A 19,475-nucleotide genomic window follows, 5' to 3' on the forward strand; every position below is an offset into this window, starting at 1 on the left:
AGGAAATGAGGGGAAAAGTAAACTAAAGACATAAAGTAGTCCATATTTAACTACCAGCTAGTTTTATCACCCTCCCCATTTATATTTTTATGACACATCCTGTTTGCATTCACGCCTTTTTACTGGCAATGGGAATGATAAGAATTTTTTTCTAGCTATTTTTTCAATAATTATTTTACCTATTGAAGTAAAAATGCACTTTCATTTTTATGTATTGCATTTTTTACTAATTATGTCAGACTTCACCATAGTGACATTGCATGAAAATAAAAGTAAGAGTGCGGATAAACAGCTTTCTGCTTATTTGCATAGTTTCAGTGTTCTCCATAGCGCAAAGAAGTTGTGCTAGAGCACAATTGCATGGAGGAATACGTGGCTGAAAAAAGGTCTGTGTAAACCTCGCAAGTCCTTGGCAACGTCCGTGGTGCAGTGCCTCTCCCTGGTACAGGCGTCTCTTGCTGCCGTGCAATGCCTTGTGTAGGCATCTGCCCTCTGCTGCAGTCTAATCAAAGAGTGCTCCTTTCTGTATGGATAAATATGTCCATATACGTTCATTAGTGCAATACATGTCTGTAATTTAGTTCATTAGTTACTTGTTCTGGAAAGGAACAAGTGAGAACCAGCGAGAGTGCACAGTAAGACAGTAAGCCAGGACTGTCTTGCCTCCCTCACCATGACATTTGTTAAGCCAAGGTAAGAAGCACAAGAGCCGAGACTGTATTTTTTTTCTGTTTCACAGGAAATTTAATGCCAAAGTATTTCCCTAGATTGCTCAGTGTGTCTTTTGTAGGGAAACAGGTAAAATGGCCAGGGAAATTCCTTCCCTCCATTGACTTGCAACAGCAAGAACATGAGCTCCGGCTGGACCGAGATGTGACACTCGTGCCATCCTCTCTCCAGTTAGAGCTGCTGAGCTGCTAAATCATCCGGAGCTGAGGCTCTCACTCTCTCTTTTCTGTGTTTCCATGACTACAAACCTCTCCACTAATGAATTATAAGCTTGCATTAGGTCATGGTATTAAGCTTAAAACTCAGTCTGGGGAAGTATTAGGTCTTGCTAGGGCTTAGAAATGGACTCTTCTCATTTCAAATTCTCAACATCCTCATAATTAAGTTGTATAAGCTAGGACATTGATAGTCCTTCATAGCGTCTATAATTACGCAGAATTGGGAATGCAGTACTGTAAGAAACAAGCTGCCACGATGATGGAGAGCATTTCAGTGAATGGGAGGTATTTTCCTCCAGATTTTGACTTGAATTTATTGGATATATTTGCTTTATTAAAGGCTTGCTAATGGCTTGTTGATCAAAATTCCCACTGAGCTTTCGTGACTGGAAACCTGAGTAGGGCTTTTTGTCCTTCCTTGAGAATCAGATTAATTATTTCAGTTTCTCCTTTTTGTGTCTCTAGTATTAGTTTTGTCAGCTCTGTCAGTGACATTTTCTATGGTTTGTCTGAGGTATGAGCTGCTCTGATGCTTCTCGTGTAAAGTCCAGGCAGCGACAGACGTAACTGAGCATTAATTTCACACTTGCAGCCAAAGCCTCCAGGGCTGTAATGGTGAAACTTGAGCGTTAATTGAGACCGTTCCTTGCCTCGCTTCTCACCACCCGGTTTGCCATTTCTTTAAGCGATATGCAGAGCGTTACCTGCAGCTCTCCTGTGGCCTTGGGTTAACTTAAGGATTAGGAACAGAAACATTGGAAGCAAGGCAGGCTAGTGTGAGATGGCTTGTTCCATCACTCGGTGATTTTTGAAGAGCATGTTGAGGTCTAGTGAAGAACTGGTGAAAATACGTTGCAATGTGAGAAGCAGGGGTTTTGTTAGTTCAGAGTTTTGCAGGCAGATTGAATTGTGGCAGGAGGACATTCCTGCTCCGTGGATCTCAAGAAAGTCTTGGGACGTGGGATAAAGCCTGCTCAGTCCGTCCTTAGACTGCTGACCCTCCAGCTATGAACATTGTGACTTCTTGCAACAGAGACTGAAGCCAGTGCTGCTCTCAGTGTTCCATCCTTCATTTGCTATTTACGACTGAATGCGACTGCACGGGCCAAGCAGTCGGCGCTAGGTGAATCTGCTGTAGAAGAGGGGAGAGGATGCTGGTGTGCAGTGTGAAACAGAGCTGTGAGTCTCGAGGAGGCTCCACTGCCAGGAACAAAGCTCTCCATTTCTTTTCCAAGGTCTGGATTTCTTTTCCCGGGAGGTGTCAGTGGAGCCAAGCAGTAACAGATGAAATGTGGCGTTAAGTGTGCTGTTTCCAAACAGAAGTTGCATGTGCTCTGTGTGTATATACGTCCGCACATGTGATGGGAATTCAGTGCTGTTGTTAAATATTTTTTAATTTATCACTTTCTCCTCTTGAAAATTTGTTACCAATAGATCTCACCACTGGGTGTCTGTGAGCTTGCTAAGAGCGAGTTGCCTTGACAACCGAGAAATACATCCTCTAGTGAACTGCACGTCGCCAGGCCTTTTGTGGGCTTGAATATTTTTTCATGGGAAATGATGTGGGTTTTTCCCTTCTGAAGCTGTGCTTGGAGGGTGGCGGGGTGTGGCTGCAAGTTTGGGCAGTTTCAGAACCCAGTGTTAATTTTTCATGTGGGAACAAAGCCACTCTTACTGAGCTGGGCATTGCAAACAGCAGCAGAAGAGAATTAACGCAGGTGAGCGATACAAGGTGTTAAAATGCTAACATAATGATACCTAGCTTGTTGCGCTACAGAGACTGAGGGTGGGAATGTGAATTGTGGTGGTTTTTTTTTAATTCTTCACAAATTTTTTATGTATTTATCAGCTAATGGGAAAAAAAGACAGATTCAGTCTTTTTGCTCTGTAATTCTTAAATTTCTGAACTACAGATAACAACTGGAGAGCAGAAGAGCCGATGTTCAGTTTTATTATTTTGTCCTATTAGATTATCTTCATGGTAAAAAACCAGAAAGAAAGTTTTGAAGACTCATTGAGAACATTTCCTGCAATTGAAAATTTAGTGCAATACTGGATTATTATTCCCCAAAACACTCCTGTTTCTTCCTAGCGTCACACTCCTCATTAGGGTTTAGAGAAGACTTCTTTTTTTCCATACCTAATTAAAAGACCAGTTGTGACACTTAGATGAAAAATAAATTTAATACATTTTTACTGCAAAACCTGATGTATCTTCTCCAAAAAGCACGTGCCAAATTCCAGGAGGCGCTCCAGTGTAACACACTGTAACTTCTGTAACACTCCATGAAGAGGTGTGTTTGGGCTGAATATATAAATATGTCTCACCTGTGGTTTCAGGGCAAAAGAACTGGCCGAGATAAGGTGCGTCCAAACCAGAGGAAGTAAGATCATGTGCATGTCTTGTTTTCTTTTAAGATTAACTTTTCTGCTACCAGTGCAGACTAATTTACCTTTATCAAACTTTTCCTGGTATGTTTGCTGCAAGCTGGCTTTGTTGTAACAATATTGTGTTTTTATCAAAGATAAAATTCATCAAGTTTTAATATCCATAAAAAATAAAGGTGGATTCAAGGAGGATTCTGCTATTTTCAACTTTAGTAGGAAAAGGCAAAATATCATTCCTCTTTTCCAGTAAACTTTTATGAATCATTTGAATTTGTGCCTTCTGTAGTTGCAAAACTCTTTTTGCTCCAGGAATCTGGAAGAGTATGTTGTTGCATGGCATTTTCTCTCTGCAATACTCAAGGCGTATCAGATATAAAACTCATGGTAGAGCTCGGTGAGAGCGAGTTAAAATATTTCCTGTTCCTGACCTTACGGGGATACGCTAACATACGCGGGAGCTGGCGGATACACAGAAATTAGAATACCCGCTTCTGTGCTCTGCCTCTACAACTGGTAAAAGAAGATTTATAAGTATTACTCATCATTGGACCTTAATGTAGACTAATCTGCATAGAAGTCGTTCTTCATTGTAAAAGAGTTTGTGGGTAGTTTTAGGCAAGCTAAGGCATTCCTGCCTTACAAACCCTCATGTATAAAATCAATAAAATGGTTTGAACTGTGATATTTGTAATGCTGTAAGGATGAGTAGGTCCCAAAATAATATGGAACATTTTGAGTAAATTAGAACTGCTTTGTTATATTTTCCTCTAAGACAGCAAGCAGTGGGCTATGATTCTGGTAGGCTCTTCCTCCTTTCAGATCCATTTCTCTCTCTGGTCCAGGTCCATATTGTTGCTTTTTTCTAGCCATATCCAACTGTAAGAAAACATGCTCCTCTTCAAGAAACTGAGTTTGTTAGATAGATACCTGAGAAAAAAAGTTGGGCTGTTTATAAGGCCAGAGCTTGAAGAGAACAGTGATGCATCTGTGCAAGATCCAGAAAGATCTGGACACCATTTAACAGTGTCAGCTTTAGGGAACAAGTCCAGGGTGCCTTGACCTGTGTACGAGTCTCGGGTCCAATGCCCTGCTCTTCAGTTTTGTGTGTGTAAAGCTCTACATCACAAATTGCTCTCCTTACATACAGTTATCTATCCGAGATACCCTGGATCTCTTTATTAGTCTGTGGTTAGTCCTGTTTTGAAACAGCATTCCTGGGAGCTCTCGAATTCACTTGTATCCAGTATCTATCCTATTTTTAGTTCTTAAGTTGGCCTTAGAAGAGCATAAGCCTCAAACAGATTTTCTTCCCTTCGAATAAACAGTAAAGCTATTCATCCTGGGCAATCCTGGATGCAAAGGTGATGGTGACAGTAATGATGTGTGCTTTTACATTTTATTTCTGCATATTAAAATGCATCAGTAATGTGATATTTTCTCTAGTGTATTTATTTTTATTGTGCTCCTCTCCTTGATTGTATTTTAGCAGTAGTTTTACTTTGCAGTTCCCTAGCTGAAGTATCTGAAATATAAAAATTGTTCTTTGTGTGAAAAAACAATGTCTCACATGTTAAGGTATCCAAAAAGCTAAAGAAAAATGTTTTGCTAGAAAAATATCTGTTCAGCAAGTTATTTCCCATCTGGGTCATAGCAAGAAATTTAACGTTGCCATGTGTGAAGAAAGTTTGCAAGTCATCACATTGTGTACAACATCATTTAACAACTCCAGTGGGCACAGCCAACTAAGTGTTCAGAGATGAAGGCCCACTCAGATGCCAGAAACCCTGCAGAAATGGCCACAGCATCTGGGTGGATGAGGGCTTCTCCAGATGCACACTGAGCTCAGCACATTTCTGATGTGTTTTCTCCACATTGTTACTAAAATCTAGTAAGCAAATGCTTGTATCCTTGTCTCTTCACCCATTGCTTGTAATCAGGCACAACATTTGCTCACATTGTAGATTTTACGTGGTTTAATGTAGAGCAGTTCTGATATTTGAAGACATTTTCCTAATCCTTTAGTCATAACCAGAAATCATCAGTTGAGTTTCTGAAATACTTCTGTCTTGACCCGTATTCTGGGTTAAGTTTTGTAATAAAAGTGCAAGGTTAGAGGCTTTCCTTGAATTCATCAACATCAATTATTAGTGATGAGTTGTGAGGTTTCTGCTGAGTGTAGAAACCTCCATGAAACTTATAAGAGATGTTCTGGTTTAGGTTTGTACTTCAGGATGGATTTAGTAACATGGAATATACAGAGCAGCTAATTCTTGAAGACAGGTGATAAGCACTAGATCTTTCAGGGTTTAGTTCATAAAGGTGTCTTACTGTCCCATCAAAAACTTGGTGGTACAGGTGGCATCTGTAATGGCTTGACCATGTTTATCCAATTTTATTTCCATGCCCATAGCCTAATTTTGTTCCAGTAGCTCTGGACTTTTTTTTTAAATAGTACTAAGAAGAAGACAAAATGATATGCCTGAGGCTAAGTCATAACTGAATCATGTTGCAGTAGTATTTTGGGAAGCTCTTAATGGATCATCTGTGAAATGTTTTGTTTTGGATTATTATTGTTTCCTTTTTTTTTTTCTCCCAGTACATGTTTGCCAGCGTTGACATTCCCACTGTATTTTCACTAAGACGTTAAGCTAAAAAGCAGTAAAAGGAATTCACATGCTAAATATGAAAAACTTTTTTTCAGCATGCTCGTGAGCAAATGGTCAGTGGCCTCGCCAAAGGGAAATATGGACCTTTGATAAGGTTATGATAATTTAATGAGGTCATTAGGCCGTTCCACTTTGGGTCCGAGTGCTTTCGTTGAGTGAGCCTGGTGGTTCTCGAGCATTTTGTGGATGCCATGTTCCTATGTTTTCTTACATACGGTTTGCAACAGGGCTCTCTCTTTACACGTACCAGTGTATGGGCTAACACACCACGGTAGCTCAGCACTAGTGATGGGATAACTGGGATTGTCAGCTTCCTGACAGCGCGGATCACTCACAGTTAAGTGCGCTCCGGTCGGCTCCTGCCTGGAGCAGCCCTTGACCTGGAGCAGATGGCGCAGAAGTCCACCTGACCCAACAGGAGGCACCTTATGTTCTCCTGAAAAAGCTACTGTATGAAAAAAATAAATTATCAAATTGAGAGCAACATCTAATTTTAAAAACATAAAAAATAGAAGAGGAGCATGTCTCTGTTGGTCATTGAATGTAAGCATTCTCTTGCGAGGGCGCAGAGAGGCCTTGGCTTGGTTCTATAATATTTTAAGATGCCGCCTTCAGATCCTGACAATTTCATCTCGCACGTGTTTGATCTGAGCAAGCGTGGAGCTTTCGGCTCTGGGTGCCGGCAGAGGGCATGGGAGCCTGCTGATGAATCTGCCACTCTTTTCGTTTTGGAAAAAGTGCTGCTGACCCCCGAGCCTGGGATTGCAGCACTGCGGAAAGCACTCCCTGCCTGAATGGCAGGTTTATACCCAAAAAACAAACTGCCTTGGAACAAAATTTCATTTATTGTTTCAAATTATACATTTTTCAAAGAAGCTGATGACGACCTACCCAGTGGGTTTAAAATATAAGAAATAAAACCAGTGCTTTCCATTCAGTGCCTGATTTGGATCTCCCTTACTGGGTGAAAAGGCGGATATTGAAATTGCTTTGTGTATCACAAGAGCAGGATCTTTTATCTGAGATCCCCGATGCGAGAGCATCACAAAAGATGTGGCCAGCAAAGCTGCTCCTTTAAACCATGTCTTGATCTTGTACAAATGAAGGATATTAGGATTTTTCTTTTTTTACTTGTTTTGCTTATGGCTCAGTCTTGTATTGTGGCCTTGAAAGGAGCTTTGTCACGACACAGAGCTCGATTACAGACACTGGGTTTGTCCCGGCAGCCAGATCTGCCGCGGGGCCATCCCTTGCAGAATCGGGGAGTCAGGCTGATGCCCAGGACTGGCTCTTCCTAAACGTTTGCACAGCACGTGGTTCTGATGAGTGTCTCCAAGTGCTGCTTTTGTGCAAGCAAGTAACAATAGTGGTGGAAGACATTCCATGTTTTAAGCTGTATTACAATTTAAAAAAAAAGATGTCAAAGCTGCCAAAATTCGTATTTCTGTGGCAGGGTATAAAACTTTCTGTATTTATAAAGTTGCAGGAAGAGTCATCCAAATTGAATATACTTTTCAAGTGTTGTGTCGTTATTTTATCAGAGGATTACTTACGTTACTGCCTGCAGTAGTAGAGGGCTGAAGTCTATGAATCGAGTTGTCCCTTTCAATCTTAGGGTTTTAAATTTGTCTGGGGAGGGGTAAGTTTGTATCTTCCAGTTTCCAGTGAGGCTGCCAAAGGTATACACCAGGCCAGGCTTTTATTGAGTGACTTTCGATAAACTTTAATTTCAATAATTTTCTTTATCTGTAAAACAGTGATAATATGCAAATACTGTCCTTTGGCAATGCAGTGAGAAAAGCAGTTATCCTAAAATGTCGAGCCTATGTCAATGGCACAAAGTAAACTAACCATGTTAGAGGTTATTTACCAGACCAACACATCGGATAGATGAGGAGAAAGCATATAACCCAAAGTATTATTGAACCTTCTTGGCTTTGCTTCTGCTGGTATATGGGTTTATTTTGAGGAAAAGGGATATTATGTTGTAGCCTGCGTTATCTTTTGGTGAGTCTTACTTTTCTTCTCTTCTGTTAACTTTGAGATTTGAAATGCAACTTACTTGAGCAATTATATGGTGTCTCGTATGAAATACTGAGACTGTTGCAACCTGCAAACCAGACTGTCTTGCCAAGGCAGAGCCTTTGTGTGTAATGTTTCCCATCCTCCCTTTTGTGGATCAACACTTGATTGAAAATCAAAGTTGATTGTATTGCCAGTTTGAAAGTGGCCGTGCTCATCTGCATTAATTCTTGTGTGTTGTGGGGTTGTTTTAATAGAGGTTATTTTTCTTAATGCATGTCAAAGATTTCCTAACTCTTGCTATGCAGTGACTTAAGAATTACCTTTTAAAAGAATATGTATTGAAGAGAATGTTTATATCCTAAAATACTCTATGTAGATTGTAGCATGATAATTTTGAAAAGTGCTTTTTATTTCAAAACAAAAACACAGATAAGCCTGCTTTTGGCATGAAAATAAGTTACTTTTTTTTTTCTTTGGCTTTGGTTTTTGCTTTGGGTTTGCTCTTCTAACCAGATAAGTACATCTGCTTTTATCTGGTTATACATAAATACAGTTTTCCTCTTTAATTCACTCAATAATGTCAAAAATCTTGTTGGAATGAGTCTTTGAAGTTGTGTGTTATGCAGCCGTTCTCCTGGGAATGCCACCTCAGCTATGATCATCTCCAATTCTAACCTTCACCCAGTGATCCATTCTGCCAAGGAAGTGGCCTACTCTTCTTACTTTCCTGTTTTTGTGTGTGTATGTGTGTGTATGTTCTTCAGAAAGCCAAACTTGGGCCAGCTGGTAACAAAGTCATTACTCCAACAGAAGACAAGAGCTCAAGCGTGCCATCCAACAACCTGGACAGGGTGAAGCTGACAGATTTCAACTTTCTCATGGTTCTTGGAAAGGGGAGCTTTGGGAAGGTAGGAATTCTTGATAACTATTCATGTCGCATTCTTTTTTCCTTTTTTTTCCCCTTGAGGAAGAATGAATTAATAATTCTTTAAGCAGCAAAATCCAGAGTCAAAAGGATGTGCATTTTTGAGGGAGAAATTCTTAACCTGGAGTAGGGTGATTCCCTAAGGAAAGAAGGCTTCAGTGATAATTGGCAGTTTTCTTGAAAAAATAAAAATGAAAAAAGTCTTCAGACTGTTGGGCAGGATGTAAGAAACATTTGCTGACTTTTAGATCCTCACTTCTAGGCAATTTCAAAGCAATTAAGTCTACTTTTCTGGCTTTACTACCTAGGTCACTCTGCCAGTTCTGGAAGTCACCAACATTGGTAAGGCTGAATATTGAGGAAAAAAAAACCAGGAATGGTGTATATATGTATTTGAAATTTGTTAGTCGAAAGAAAGGACTGCTATTTTTCTGTCTATTGAGCAACCACTTATATGATAAAGTGCCCTTTACTGAAGAAGTCCCCTGGGACCTAACATTTTATCAGCCTGTTGGCAATGTGCCTGCGATTAACCCGAGCGTTTTGGCCCAGGCTGTCTGAAATGACTGGTACAGTCGTTGCAGTGGGTGAGTAATGACGGTATTTTTGGAGTTTTGATCAAGTTAGTCTGTACCAATAAAAGGAGAAGCTGGATTGCCATCTATACAAATCTTCGGGCATATGAGTCACCTTCCCTCCTTGGCAGGTAGGAAGATTTTCACCCTGTTGTTTCTCTTTGTGCAGGTGATGCTGGCAGACAGGAAGGGGACAGAGGAGCTCTATGCAGTCAAAATACTGAAAAAAGATGTGGTCATTCAGGATGATGATGTTGAATGTACAATGGTTGAAAAACGAGTCCTGGCATTGCAAGATAAACCGCCGTTCCTGACACAGCTTCACTCCTGTTTCCAAACAGTTGTACGTGAGCTCTGTCTTTCTTGCCACCCTGATGTTTTCCATACTATATGGTCATAGATTTTATCAGCTCATAACCTTTATTATTATCCAAACTATTTATCATAGCTTCTGCACATAGGAAATGGTGAAGTAAGAGATACCCCATGTAGTTACCCCTTGCATTTTAAACATAAAACCTAGGTCTAAAGATTTTTCTTCATACAGTAATTCAAGCAGACCAGTGTGACAATTCCTAAATTAATAATGTACGCTTTGCTAAGTCAGAGCCTTAAGTCCAGATTCCCAAAGGTTCCTAAGTACTTTTAAGGATCTGAGGATAGTACTTGAAAAGTCTTAGTGGCTTTTATTATATCATGAGGTGATTGGTAATGTATCAACCCTGACACTAGTGAGCTGGTTCCAAGCTGGGTGGAGGTCTTTATTCACAAGAAATCAAGGCTCTTCTTGCCTCACCTTGTAGCTATACCTCAGTGGCCTTGAACTAGGGCCCCAGGGCTGAGTTGTCGCTTCATAGGATGATAAAAGGACAGATGTTGTTTTTCCACTTGACTGTTTCCTGTCTTTTACCTCTTACATTGTTGATGGTTTTTAATCTGAGAAGGAACAAACAACAGGCAGTTAGATGGAAGTAATAACATTGTAATAGTCCACAAACAAGCCACGTCATCCCATCACCATTTCATAGCATAATTGTCTGTGTTGATAGAGGCATTTTCAAACTCTGTGTAATGTCTACAAATCTCTGCACAGAAAATGACCTGAATGCAACAGATTTGCAGACAGAATTAATCACAATAAAATGTGAATCTGGGAACTATTGCACCTGGTAATTCCTGCTTTTTCGAATATTTGTAAACAATGCATTCTTACTGAAGTCACTTGGGAGAGCTCAGTTTTAGTCCTCTGAAAACTGGGGACAGACCTACTGGTTTCAGTCTTACTCTTTGAAGGTCACTAGGTGGGAAAGTACTACTTAAGTGCACTCATATGTGTTATGGTCAGGTTTGACTTGAGATACCTGGATATGGTCTTTAAAAGCCCTCACTGTGCAATAAAAATCTCCCTCCAAAGTCTCCTATGGCCATCTTCCTCTAGGTGAAATATGTACCTATGGGAATTTAGTGTCATTTGTAAAGTTTCCAGATCCTTTTGTTAACTCTACAATTACTTTTCTTGTTGCCTCTTTTTAATGATAAAAAATGTATTTTAATACCTTTCGTCTTCCAAAGGAAAACTTATTAGGAAGGATTAGAAATGGGCTCAAAGCAAGAATTTTCAACCATCTTTAGTTTTGGTTTTTACTTTTACTTTTAGAGAGACAAATTTTTCAGACAGACCTGTATGTGAAAAATTGTGGGAACCATTGTAGACAAATAACATATAAAGGTGTGTCACTAAAAGTAGCCAATCTAGACAGATCTCATCAGTCATTTACTCTTGCAGGTTTTACAAAATGTTCCACTTCCGTTTCCTGATCTATCAATTTTGCCAGAATGTACAACCAGTCCTGATAATCTAAAAAGTTTTATAATAACATATTAGTAACTTTTTTTTCTGATCAGTGCCTATCTAATATTTTCTGTAATGTATTTATGTGCATCTTTAATACTTTATCCTAGGACCGTCTGTATTTTGTTATGGAGTATGTGAATGGTGGGGATCTCATGTATCACATTCAGCAAGTAGGAAAATTTAAGGAGCCACAAGCAGTGTGAGTTTTCATGTTTATATATTTAATTCATGTCATCATCGTAATTTTACACTGTAAGAGGATTAGATTTCTTCTTCTTCTTCCCAGGTTCAGTGTGAAGTCTAGGCTGGCCTTTTTTGATTGTGGTTTTTAAGGCCCAAAAGCTGAAGTTTATGTTAAAAATGTTGTTTGTGCACATAGACCAAAGGTAGCTATGCCTTTTTATTTAAAAATACAGCACAAACAAAGGCATGCAATGCCCACTTTAACGGTGACAAGAATTTAAACAAGGCAACAGGAAATTAAAGAAGTTTACTTGGTATTCTGGTGTTGTTTTTAAAAGCGAGTATAAAAAAAAGTGAGTAGAACATTTCAGTCTGAATTAATGTTACAGCGAAAGGCAATACATACAGACAGCGTTGCAATAGAAATTATCGTTTATACAAGATAAATTCAATGTATAGCTTGCAAAAATTTCTGTGATCCTACTTTTTTATAGAAGTTTTATTTGTGAGGAGTTAATAAATGGTTAGAAGTTGTTTATATACGTGATCCCTTTTAGGTAATTGTACATCTGGCATATCAGTGAGCAACTGATAATGATCTGTAGCATATTCAAGTGTGAAGAGATCCATCAGTACCATTTTAGTCATGCTTATAACGTCTCATCATCATTTATTAGTGTTTCATAAATCATTTACCAGTGAACTTTTAAAATAAGCGTGACCAACTGTTTTAAGAATTCAGCTAAAACAATTTCTCATTTCAATTTAAATGATCAGGGCTTGTTTAAATGAGAGACCTTCTAAATATAAGTATTTGAGATACAGAACAAAATTTCAACAACTCGCTGAGTAAAACCTAGATGGTGTCAAATCATCCTTGTCTCCAGCTAATGTAACTTGCCAACACCCGTTGCAAACGATGGTGCTTTACGACAGCTTACGCCTGTGGAGCATCTTCCAGCACACGCGTTCACAAACACCTCTGATCAAGTGTTTCAGAGCTAAGCTCTCCTTCCCCTTATGGTAGCCTGAAAATTAATCAAATCTTTAAATAATCCTCTTGCATATAATTTGCACAGTTTCACAGCAACTGGCTTCAAACATCCATCAGTATTACATATCCTTTAACTACTTTCAGCAATTGTATTTTATATGGCAATCATTTTAATTAGCTTTATGTAATTAATCCATTAACAGCCTGTATAAAGGAATACTATTTCTGCAAATTATTTCAGGCCATATGAATTGCAATGTAAATTGAGCTGCATCTTGAATTCAGCAATGATACGTGATTCGCGATAATGACCTTTGCAGACAGACACATCAGCGCAGTAAAGTGCTGTGCTCCAGCTGCACCATTTTTTTTGTGGTCTAGGGAGACATTTTCATTATTTTTTTTTAAATTGTGCGCTATTTTATCATCAAATACCCAAAATGTATCTGTTAAAGTCAGATTGAAGTAAAGTATCTTTTACGTCATCTGCCTGTAATATCTATTTTTATACTTTAATATATAAACACATACTATATATTATATATTTTATATGCTACTGTACTACCATTCCTTATGATTATGCATTTTGAAAATATTTTGTCAGAAGGAAATCATGAGGCAGTAAGAAACCTGTTGGGTTTTTTTCATACAGGTTCTATGCAGCTGAGATCTCCGTTGGGTTATTCTTTCTCCATAACAGAGGGATTATTTATAGGTGAGTAGAATCTGACTTAAGTAATTTCTAAACTATTTTTAAGACTCCAGAAGGATCAGTTTCTTTAACATTTCAGTGCATTTGTAAAACATTTTATAAAAAGCAATCACTGTGGTGTTCTTTTTGTTGTGTCAGTGCTGGTGCGCTGTAAACCAAAGCCACTGCTTTACCTGAGCGTTTCTGATGTCTGTGCTCTGCCCAACCCAACTGAAAACTCTTAAAAATATAAAACATGATCTTGTGCATTCCTGTGTAATGTTCAATCATTTTACACATTCAGAAGTCTCAGTGTGAGTGTGCTCATGGTCATATACCTCTACCTCTTGATGAATTGTCCAGTTTCAGGGCTTATGGTCGTTCTTATGTAGCTGCAGTGAGGTGCCCAGCTCCATCTGGACCGTAGACTGCTGTTCATGTGCAGCCCTATCCCCTCTGTCCTCGAATAGCTGCACGTATTCCCCACCTAGACTCAGAAGTAGATAAGTTGGCCCTAGTTGATCCTAAACATTAACATTAAATTACTGTGATTCTTCATAGAGATCTGAAATTAGATAATGTGATGTTGGATTCAGAAGGACACATTAAAATTGCTGATTTTGGAATGTGCAAAGAACATATGTTAGATGGAGTAACAACCAGGACCTTCTGTGGCACTCCAGACTACATTGCACCAGAGGTAAATGTTTACCATTTCAAGAACATTTTAATTTCTGAAATGAAAATTGTCACTACACACATCTCACACCACCAAGGTTTGATAGCTGTAACTCTGGATACTCTCTGGATGGTACCATTTATACTTCTGCAGGTATATTGAATAACTTTGTGAATTAGTACAATATTATCAATAAGACTTTACTATTTTAAAAAAAAATATCTAGTTGTTTGAAAACATGACCTTTTATGAGATCAGTGTCTCGGATTTTGTTCATACTAGCAAAAGACTAAAAAAGCTGGAACGCTATCTTGTGATTTAAAATTTATAGCCTGAAAATGTTATCAAACTAAACTTTGTGCCTCAATTTGTGAAGTCATAGAGAGTTGATGGGCATTGTTGAGGTTGTTGATGAGGTCAGCAAACATTTTATTGGGAGCAAACAGAGCTTCTTTAATGTATTTCTCCATAAGTTTGCACAGCTGACAAAATACATATGTTTAAAGGATTGTTTGGCATCTTCAGAAAATCACAAACCACTCGTTGATTTTTGGGAAGGGACTCATGAGCTCTTGAAGCTTGTCGCTGACCTCCCTGCAAAACTACTTTAGTTTTTCTCAAGCGATGTCTTACAAATGGTACACAAGTGACATGAGTTACTGCTCTTGATCTCTGGAAAGCCCCAGTCATTGAAAGCGTGAACAAAGCTATAAGATCAGGGCTTGAATCGAGTTGACATAATAAAATCTGTAATTTAACTTGAGTTTTCTGTGAGTTAGCGATACCTGTGCTGCATTCAAGCCACTGAAAATCACATTCAAATACAAACCTAACTGCAATGTCTCTAAAATGAAAATTTCTGCATGAGAAACACAGTTCTATTTTAAACCACTGTCATAAATATGAGCTTAGAGTTAAGATTTTTAGTCTGGATATGATTTGTATTTCAATAGTTTAGGTATAAAACATTAAAAACAAGCACACGTGGAGATTTGGAAATGATTCAAATATATGAATATTAAAATCTGGTATTTGTGCATACTGAGCTTTCAAGAGTCTTGATTTGTTTGGCTGCAAATTCAATGCGAGAGGCCGTATCCTGATCCAGGAGGCTGTATCCTGATCCAGGATACTCAGTGTTTCACCAAGTGCTGGGCAAGAGGCAGCTCTGGCTGGAACATTTCTGGCTGTAATTTAATATTTTTTGGAATATGGGAGATTTATACATGGACAAGTAAATTAGTGTCTAAGGTGAATTTTGTTATCTCTGTGAAATTGGAATGAAAAATAGTTTGTTTCTTACCAGTTGCTAATTCCTGCTTTTCAGAGTGAAATATTGTGTATCGTAAAACCTTGTTTTTTCACAAATTGCTGTTGCTTGCAGGAGGAGATCAGAACAACCAGAGCAGTATTTCATTTTCTCCTGTCAAAATATAAATGAAGCCAATATTACAAATTAAAAATTGTCCTTTCTGTGGCAATAGTCTTGTGCCAGTTAATACCAAAGAATGCGTTGTCGATGCCAAAATGCTCAATATGGGTCAGTGTTGAAATGATTTATTTTACTTTATTTGGAAATTTAATGTAAAGAACTAAACCTTTTACCAAAACATTCAGTAACTGGGAGGAAATTAGTCTTTCTATTATCTTACAAACAGAATATTTTTTTTTTAGTTGGCTGATTTTCTTTCATTTCTGAAGACATTATTATGACTGACAAATAGCTAACTAGGTCTGTGGTGAACTTCAAAGTAAGGTTTGTGTTTTGCTTGCAGGAGCATTTCAGCATGTTTCCATGGGCTAAAATTTATAAATTTATAATAAATTATAATGAGAATGCTTTTGCGTGGTACCATTCCCTGCTGGCTGGAGATAAATTAGCTAAATCTAAATAAACTGTTGAAGGTATCTGGAGTGGTGTAGTCCTGCGAGTGTGTGGCACTCCAACGTAGAGAATTAGCTGTTTTCATCAGTGTTTGGGAAATAACATTGTGACTGTAGTGGGGTTTGAAGAAGCCCATGCTGAATCTATATGAACTACCCACAGACAGTGCAGAGATACCACGGCTGCAAGGACCATATGGGAACATCTCAGCTGGCTTCCTACGTACGATCTCCTGACAGAAATGCAGGGGAATATGGTGCTACAATCAGCAAACTGGACTTGCACACTTTGGTGTAGTGTGAAATAATGCTTTCCTTTTGTAATGATTGGGAAAGTTAGCATTTGTTATTACTTAGGTATATAATACACTGGAATTAAAAGTCTTTTTTTTTTTACCCTATGCAGTTTGAGAAGTGTGCAGAGGTTAAACTGGTAGAATCCCAGGTTTGACCACTTCTGTCAGACAGAAAGTGGTTATCTAGTGAAGAATATTTATTGATGTGCTGAACTTAAATATTTATTGTCAGAGTGGTAAAATAGCCATGAAATCAATTAATACTTTGTGTTTCCTTGACCAGTCAAGGGAGACAGAAAGAGATGGATGTCAAGAGGATTTGCGGGAAGGGATTCTGCCAGCACAGCCCGTTGCCTGTGCTGCAGTACTGAACCTCACCATCAGCATCCCTGCAGCAGCTAAAGCATTGATTTTGAATTTCGGAAGAATTTAAATTAGAAATTCTGTTTCTCTTCTCCTCCATCTAATAGCCTCAAAACCTTAAGTTCTAACCTTGCACTTGCCAGGATTATGGGAGGCTGATAGGTGTTACAAAGGTTTGGAAAGTGTATATTTGACTGTTTCTTCTGCTAGTAATATTTATTTCTTTTAATAACTGAGTTTTAACTTTTCCAGTAGTCATAAGATATGTTCACAAAATACTTTCTCTTGCCTCTGGGATATAATCTTTTCATCCCAACTAGCTACCAGCTGCAAGCTGCAATGATCTAAACATTCCTACAAATTGCTGGTATTAATCTCTGTGTCCTGCTCTTAACTCTGCCTTCCTTGGAGGCAAAACATAAAAAAAAAAAAAAAAAAAGAAAAAAACCAATCAGCATTCCTCTGCCAGTTTGGCTTGATGAGAGAAATTCCTCCTGAGCTCTCAAATCCACGAATCTGAAAAGGCAAAGCTCTTAAAATATGGTCATAGATAGGGAAAATGGGATATTTGAAATGCAAAAGGAGATTTAAAAGGCAATCATTTAAATTAATGATGGAGAAGGAGGGGAAGGGGTCTATCAATTTTCCACTCCTCCCTGGCCACTAGAAAGCAGAGATGATAGCTGGAGGAGGGTCCAGGTCTTCATTTCTAGGCAGGTGAGCTCCCTCGCTGCTCTGTGGTCTGCTCTGCACACTGCGCTGAGACAGGAGGTCATCTTAATGTACCCCTGTTTGTTCTAAAAGATATCAACATTTGTACATGCAGATAGGATCCTTTTGGCAGCTGCTTCAAGGCAGCCAGGGATGGCTTTGAGTGCAGCAGCTGGTAGGTAATACGTGATGATTTCTGGATGAGGAGGAGGGAACTACTGAAAAGACAACACTGAGAACTTGCTGACTTTGTACCAATGCGTGTTTGACTGTATATTGAAAACTCATCTGCTTCCTCCCACGAGTAATTCCCTCCTTGAAGTGAATGTTCTTTCCTTTCGTTTACATTTTCCAATTAGTGCTTTGAATAGCTCCCAATATTATGAGTATAACCGCCGGTTTCCGTGCATGACATGCAGATTGGTGAATGAACGTGTTAGATTGCTTTTTTGTGTGTTTTACTTGTATCATATCCTTACTAGGATGAAGCTAGTGATTCAAACTGAGTATATTTAGTTAGGATTAAAGGAAAAAAACTTCCAGTGTACAGCAGCAGACATGGACGGTATCACCTTTTCCTACATTGCAATAGGTTCAATGAAAAAGGTGTTTTCACTGCATTTGCAGTGGAACTTTTCTGCAGTGGGACCTTTCCAGTCCCTGTGGAACTTGATGTCCGTATTTATTTCTCAAATCCCACTCTTTCATCATGCGACTGGTTCAGACGAGGGAGGTGCATGCCAGCTCAGAGGAGGCACTTTGTCGGATGCTTCTGCTGATGTTGACATGTGGCATCAAATAGAACAAAAATTTTAGTGACTCTGACCATATGTTAGTTAAATGGAGGAGCTCTTTTCATGTTAATTCTCTCTCTCTTGATGATTCCGCTTGATATTCTCTCACAAAGGCAGAGTTAATTGGGGCAGATTACATTTGCTGATGAGAGTGCTATTTAGAGAACAACCCAATCTTGACTCACCTCTTGCTGGATAAATGAACAGCATCGTTGAGTCTGTGCTTTGTTAATTCTTTCATTTTCTGACGTTTCATTGCCATATTTAAAAGATTTCCCCTCCTCAATAATCCCATCAACCTCTTTAACAATAGGAAGAGAAGTAGACTGTGGCCTCCTGGACAGACCTCCCTGCCAGGTTGAGAACCATGGCCGTGTAGCAGGATTTTCTTTCTCACTGCTATGCATCCGTCTTTTTCTCATTTAGTAATTGAAATAAACTGTCCCTACCAAAACCACTTACATGAAGCGCATTTATTGTACAAAATGTTCTGCCCTTATAAATTAATGACCTTCTGAAAAATAGCCCCTTTTTAAAAATAAAATATTATTTTCTACAAGACAAGGAGAAGTTGTCAGAGGAGGGTTGAGGATGAAACGTTTTATCGTTTTCTGTGTGTAAAGGTCAGTATTTTTTCTTACTTTTTGTAAGTGTTTGGTCTGTCAGGAAGCAACATGGATTCCAGCAGGCCTCTGGGAACTTACTGGTGACAGAAATTAAAGGCAGAGTAGCCAAGTATGTCAACCACTATAATATGAAATGAATGTCCCAAATATATACTTTAAAGCCCATAATACTGCTAAAAGGCAACTGATGAAGATTGCCTTTACGTAGGAACTTCTAGCTGAGAATCTTGTTATTACCTCTGGTTGTGTAATATATTTCAAAGTGCAACTGATTTTTAAATCCTTTGCTTAGGAACATTGCAGTAATTTTTAATTCATGTGCTACTGTTATCCCAGGAAGAACATATATTCACATAGAGACTCTAATTGTATTTAGCAGCCCGGCAGTCCTGCTTTGTTGAACTGGTGACTCACTGTTTTCCTGAGAAACTACAAAACTTGCCTGTTCAACTTCTCTTTCAGACAACTGAAAAATCTAGAATATGTGATGTGTACTTGGTCTTAGCAATTTGTTTCACAAAGAATAAAAATGCATACAAACAGGAAAATAAATACAAGCCCATCTGGAGCAATGACTGCCTCAGTTCTCTGCTTCTTCTAGTGAAGCAGTGGCGTTGGGGCTGGAGGCTCTGATAGTGCCTCCTGCAACGTGGATGGGCAGTGGCTGGGACCTCCTGCATCCCTCCACGATTCAGTTTCCTGTCACAGTTATTTAGAAGGAGATCTGAGAGAATGTCTGCACCTCAAAACTCCCTCTGTAGCAAACCTCCTCAAGTGCATCTCTTAAATAAATTAACACTGATCTCTGAAGAGGCCTCTATTAAAGAAAATGACGCACGAGGGGACCTGCATGCTGTTGGTACTTGCAGCCTT

General features: G+C 38.9%; 1 protein-coding gene across 2 annotated transcripts in view; it reads left to right on the plus strand.

Annotated features, from left to right (window-relative positions):
• Positions 1–19,475, plus strand: part of PRKCA (protein kinase C alpha) — a 157,453-nt gene that overhangs the window by 122,959 nt on the left and 15,019 nt on the right. The window contains exons 9-14 of one of the 2 annotated variants that reach the window (XM_086762171.1): positions 3,288–3,311; positions 8,791–8,934; positions 9,696–9,869; positions 11,489–11,580; positions 13,211–13,273; positions 13,811–13,949. In XM_086762171.1, the coding sequence (XP_086618297.1) occupies positions 3,288–3,311; positions 8,791–8,934; positions 9,696–9,869; positions 11,489–11,580; positions 13,211–13,273; positions 13,811–13,949 (636 nt within the window). The remainder of the gene's footprint in view (positions 1–3,287; positions 3,312–8,790; positions 8,935–9,695; positions 9,870–11,488; positions 11,581–13,210; positions 13,274–13,810; positions 13,950–19,475) is intronic. The other variant, XM_086762172.1, reaches the window with a different exon arrangement.

This window comes from Chlamydotis macqueenii, chromosome 18 (assembly GCF_036417535.1).
Source record: "Chlamydotis macqueenii isolate bChlMac1 chromosome 18, bChlMac1.mat, whole genome shotgun sequence".
Taxonomy (NCBI): Eukaryota; Metazoa; Chordata; class Aves; order Otidiformes; family Otididae; genus Chlamydotis; species Chlamydotis macqueenii.